Source organism: Octopus bimaculoides, chromosome 4, assembly GCF_001194135.2.
Source record: "Octopus bimaculoides isolate UCB-OBI-ISO-001 chromosome 4, ASM119413v2, whole genome shotgun sequence".
Classification (NCBI taxonomy): Eukaryota; Metazoa; Mollusca; class Cephalopoda; order Octopoda; family Octopodidae; genus Octopus; species Octopus bimaculoides.
The window spans coordinates 140,902,961-140,909,341 of NC_068984.1; the positions used below are offsets into that span (position 1 = coordinate 140,902,961).

At 35.5% G+C, this 6,381-nt stretch overlaps 1 protein-coding gene across 1 annotated transcript in view; it reads right to left on the reverse strand.

Annotated features, from left to right (window-relative positions):
* The window catches only part of LOC106877933 (uncharacterized), a 229,994-nt gene extending 223,708 nt beyond the window's left edge, over nucleotides 1-6,286 (reverse strand). Inside the window, exon 1 of the mRNA XM_052967535.1 lies at nucleotides 6,205-6,286. Coding sequence (XP_052823495.1) covers nucleotides 6,205-6,230 — 26 coding nt within the window. The 5' untranslated portion in view covers nucleotides 6,231-6,286. The remainder of the gene's footprint in view (nucleotides 1-6,204) is intronic.
* Nucleotides 6,287-6,381: the final 95 nt, after the last annotated feature.

The window sequence follows — 6,381 nt, forward strand, 5'->3', positions numbered from 1 at the left end:
ATATATATATATATATATATATATATATATATATACATATATATAATTTAAAATGTGTTATGAGTATTATAGGATAAAATCCTATATAAACCCAACTAACAGTTAAAAAGAAATGGAGAAGAAAAGATATTAAAAGTTTGGATTAAAAATTTATAAAAACCTATCTTCTCTTCTCCATTTTTTAACAGTTAGTTGGGTTTAAATAGGATTTTATCCTATAATACTCAAAACACATTTTTAATTGTCTTATTTTAAATACTTGCAATGGCAAGTTACTATTTTGATACGAAGAATCTTTATTAGAAATCTAACTTTTTCCACCCCACCCCAAGTTCAAATTGTTCTATTTGAACTAATTTTTCTCACAGACCCACACACACACATGTATGTATATATATACACACACACACTATGTTTGAATGAGTTGAATTGATTTCATTATATTGATAAAAATGAAGATCATCAAGATGATGATGATGATGATGATGATGATAATAATAATGGTGCTTGTAAACGAGTAAGCCAATTAACAAAAATTTATAAATACACATGCAAACTATAAACAATAAACTCATGCACACACATACACAAATGCACATCTTGTAAGCATACAACAACAAATGCTCAAACAACAATAACACGACGACCACCACCACCACCAACAACAAGAACTACAACATCACAGATGAGATAAATCTGTAGATAGAAGAAGAGGAATCAATAAGATCAAAATGGATTAATGATGATGAACTGGCAGTCCACACCCGACATAACTGAAAACACGTGTGTGGAGAGATGAATGATGGCAGGGCTGGGGATGGGTCTGTGTGTACGAGTGTTTGTGAATGTGTGTGGTCTTGGGTGTATGTGTATGCATGTGTATACACTAGGTGTAATATAGTCAAATCGTTATTTTTGTATAGCTACACACACTTACCATTTACACACACGCTTGAATATGTTTGTATGTGCATACACACACACACACACACACACACACATAACCACAGTTAGATACATACATACATGTGTGTGTATGTGTGTATGCGTGTGTGTGCATATGTATGTATGTATGTATGTATGTATCAATCTATCTATCTATCTATCTATCTTTCTATTTATTTGTGTGTGTATAGTCATATACATATACACAATCATATAAATATGTATATATATATATACATACACACACACACATATGTCCAACCCATGCCACAATCGAAAATGAACCTTAAATGATGATACACACACACACACTGACATACACACACACATGTATACATATTATATGACATCAACATAGACACAAACATATACACACATACATGCATACATTCATACACATATACATACATACACATACATATATACATGCATACATACATACATGTATACCTACTCACACAAAAATACATACATACATACATGCATGCATGCATGCATACATACGTACACTCATGGGTGTACATGTATGTATGAAGAAAGAGTTAATAAGTCTTAAATACTTAACATTTAATTAGCCTCTTTGCCTCGACCTACTGTTGATCACGTGGGTATTGTTGATAGTGTTGTTGTTGTTGGTGGTGATGGCGTTGTCATTTTTATTGTTGTTATTGACAAAATTATTCATGTTGTTATAGGTGCTGTTCCTGATAGTGGTGACATTGTTGTCGATGTTTTTATTAAGAACAGTAAGTAACAGAATGGTTTGAACATGAGACCCAATGCCCCTCACTCAGGGCCAATTTAAGACCCATAGAGACCCTAAGCATTGAGTGCTCAGGGGCTCTATGGGTCTTAAGTTGGCCCTGATTTTGGTGCCCCTATATACATATGTAATTCAGAAAAATAAGCAATAATACAACATGAAATAAATTTAATTTTTCAAAATGAAGCAAAACTAATAGCAAGATGGCAAATAATATTTATTTTTGTATATATTCCCACTTTATTTATATTGGAAAAGTTTTCTCCTACTTTTTTTTAATTGCAAAGTCATTGATTAGATCGTCACTATGACACGATGAACGCCTCCTAATTATATTTCCAATCGTATAAATCACTTTTCATATTATTTTAGCAAGTTTAAAGTGATTTCTTTTGTGCTGTAAACCATTTACCATTTCTGTGACACCCACCCCCACTTCCTTTGATGCCCTGAGCATGTTCTTATTTTGCTTAACAGTTAATCCAGTGCTGTTTTCACTCTTTACCTTGTATGCTCCGATACAAGGCAATCACATATGCACCCAATGTTGTGGATGCAAGAATCAATAAAATTATTTGATCCTCTTATCTTTTCCATACTCTCTAGCACCATGATACCCGCTTCCCGTCAGTTCTGTTCCTGATGTGTTTTAATTAATTTCTCATTATAAACCGTTAAAGCTGTGGCAGTTATTTCCCTTTGTGACCTTTCTTTTCACTCTCACCCTCCGACAAACTATTTCCAGTTTCATCCTTCAGGCATCAATAAAGCAAATACCAGTTATACAACAACTACACCCTCCCCCTATATCTGGGATAGAGAACCTTAATCTTGTTTTATCATATACATATATACATGCGTACATCCATACAATACACACCCGCACACACACATATATACACATACACTTACACATATGCATATATACTCACACACAGAGATATTCAGCAACAGTACTTTGGAGTAAAGATTGTTTGCCAACATAACATGGCAGTCCTGGTTTAGGACGAATGTTGCTGTAATTTAGCCCCAGGAGACATCGTCTCCAGCTGGCTATATGACACGATCTGTGTCTTTACATTTTCGAACAAGGGAATCTAGCACCCCCACTCAGCTCAAAACAATATCCGTGTATCGCGATTTCTGGGTTATGTTGGCAAACAATCTTTACTTCAAAGTACTGTTGCTGCATATCTCTTGTTGTGAGATTTAAGAATAGTAATTTTCTAATTAATAGATCAGTGACTAGTTGTCACTTTGAAAACTATATTTCGAATGGGAATTTGGCAGTGCCACCTCTAGCCAAACAATTATTCTGTGCTGATGAAGGGAAACAACCCGGAAATTGCGATACACAGATATTGTTTTGAGCTGAGTAGGGGTGCTAGATTCCCTTGTTTGAAAATATAAGGACACAGATCGTGTCGTATAGCCAGTTGGAGACGATGTCTCTTGTGGCTAAATTACAGCAACATTAGTCCTAAACCAGGACTGCCATGTTATGTTGGCAAACAATCTTTACTCTGAAGTGGAATTCTACAAAAATAAACATTATTTTCCCTCTTACTGTTTTGTTTTGTTTTGAAAAGTAAAAATTTATTTTATGGTTTGTTATTGTTTATATTTTGAATTACATAATCTTTTATGGGGGCACCAAAATCTTTTAAGTGCTTAAGGCCTCGATGGATCTTAATCCGGCCCTGGTGACATATCATAAAACATCAGTGAACAAATAAAAAGTCTGATGTTCTCTTGTATTGTTGATCATATGATATGTCATCTGCTAGTTGCCTTGCTCTAACATGTGTCTGTATGTCTCGTGGCTGTAGATGTTATCTGTTTAATGCATCCATCTCTGGTGGCAGTTGCAGCATCTTTAATCTCTCTTCCTCTCTCTAAAGTAGTGATTAACAGATGAAGAGAAGAATATGTAGTTAAAACCCTACCTCACTCCCTCTCTCTTTCCTTTTACCTCTCTCTCTCCCTCTCTCTTTCTCTCCCACTCTCTTTTAGTTTTGTTTCTGACTGTTTTCCTCTCCCTATCCCTCCATCTGCATCTCATACTTCCTCTCAGATTCTTTTGCTCAGGGTCAGCTTAAGTCCCCTAACAGATTTTGGTGCTTCCATATATATGTAATTCAAAATATAAACTCTCTTTTACTTGTTTCAGTCATTTGACTGCGGCCATGCTGGAGCACCGCCTTTAGTCGAGCAAATCGACCCCCAGGACTTATTCTTTGTAATCCTAGTACTTGTTCTATCGGTCTCTTTTGCCAAACCGCTAAGTTGCGAGGATGTAGACACACCGGCATCGGTTGTCAAGCGAAGTTGTGGGGGACAAACAAAGACACACAAACATATACACACACATACATATCTACATATATATACATATATACGACGGGCTTCTTTCAGTTTCCGTCTACCAAATCCACTCACAAGGCTTTGGTCGGCCCGAGGCTATAGTAGAAGACACTTGCCCAAGATGCCATGCAGTGGGACTGAACCCGGAACCATGTGGTTTGTAAGCAAGCTACTTACCACACAGCCACTCCTACATCAAACTTAATACTTATTTATTCACATTGTTTTGAATTAATCATGCATTATGTTGTAGCTTCAATACTTTGACGATGTGATTGCTTATTTTTAGGATGACATTGCAGAGTAGGTGTGCAAGGCCAGATCTGACCAGTTTGAACATAAAACAGGTAAAATATAAGAGCTGGTTATAGCTGGTTTAAATGCAAGGATATTAAAACAACAGCTAACTCAAAATATTAAATGATGTGAAAACAATATTATCGTCATTAGCTAATGTTGCTCTGATCCTTATGGCAAGGGAGACAACTCAAATCAATTTTCAGATTTATTACAACCTCAACAGCGAAACAGACTTGAACTGTTACCACCAAAGTTGTGAGGAGAGGAATTATTAAGAAAATGTTAGCTATTGTACTATGGTTGATGTAAAAAATATAGAAATTGTTAGGGAGTAAATTATTCTGAGATAAACGCAATTACATTCTGCATTCATTAATTTCATGTTTCAGTAACAATGTCATTATACATTTTGTACATTATTTACATTTGACGGATATTTGTCCTCGTCTTGTTTGTTGTTAACACAACGTTTCGGCTGATATACCCTCCAGCCTTCATCAGGTGTCCCGGGGAAATTTCAAACCTGGGTTCTCATTCCTAAAAATAAAGAAAATAAAAAAATACCATAGGAATGAGAACCCAGGTTCGAAATTTCCCCAAGATATCTGGTAAAGGCTGGAGGGTATATCAGCCGAAACGGTGTGTTAACAACAAACAAGATGAGGACAAATATCCGTCAAATGTAAATAATGTACATAATTCCTCATCTCTTAAATATAGAACTGTAATGTCATTATGTATGAAACTTCCAACTACTGATAGAGGTGTGACAGGAAAAAGATGAAAGTCCGCAGGATCGTCTAGTGTCGAGAGGTTATGATGTCAGGGTTTGTTTCGGTTCTTCAGATATCAGCGGCCACCAACACACCACAAGAAATTGAGCAGACAATTCAAAAACACAGGAGGTTGGTCAAATAAAGTAATGACCCCAGAAAGTCTTTCTACGGCCATGCAATTAACAAAAAAAAAAAAAAAAAAAAAAGATGCGACTTTTATCGCCCAAGTGAACTAAAGAGTTAGAAAAAATTGTTGAAAAAGGGGTCAATTTTGAAAAATGTGTTTGGAGGGAGTGGTCACTCCCCTTTCTCCTCTATTTGCTCTGCCATTGCCTTTATTACAGTTACCACGCTCTTCCACACTTTCTCTGTATATGTATATTGTCCATGTTGAGTGTGTGTGACACCCGAACAGAGAACAAATAGACTTGATGATATGCGAACACGAGTCTCTGTCACATAGACTAAGGAGACGGTGTCCCATTTCAATTCAAATGACTTCAATTTCTGTGAGTCATAGTTTTGCCATGACCATCAACAAATCGCAAGAGCAAATATTTTTGGTTGCTGGTTTACACCTTGAAGAGTCCTGCTCCCCCCATTGGTAAGCTTTATGTTGGATGTTCAAGAGTTAGAAGTAAGGAAGATCTTTTACATCTATGCATCAAATGGAAAAACAAAACAACTTTGTTTATCGTGACATAGATTGCCCCAAATAATGCAGAAATCTGTCCTGATCAAGTGGCCTGTCCATGGCTAGACGTGGAATAAAAGGTAACTGAAATAAAAGTATTCTGTTGTGAAGATGACCTGGCAACGTCGGGCTACTCAGCTGGTTATTCATAGGTCAATAAATCTCCTGCGTACTGGTACTGCACCACCCGTAACGATACACTTTAAAGATGATGATGATGATGATGATGATGATGAGGATGATGCTGACATCAGCACTGATGATGACAGTCAAAAATAGAAAAGAAACAACAGCAACAACAACAACAAATGCAACATAAAAATAAACAAAACAAAATATATAAAATAAAATGTCCAACTTACGGTATAATATTGGAAAAGAGCGACATTTTCTTTAGATTCTATTATACTATTATTATTATTATTATTATTATTATTATTATTATTATTATTATTATTATTATTATTAACTATTATTATTATTATTGCTATTGTTTTGGTTTTTGGGATATATCTGTTCTTTTAGTTCCTTTTTTTTTT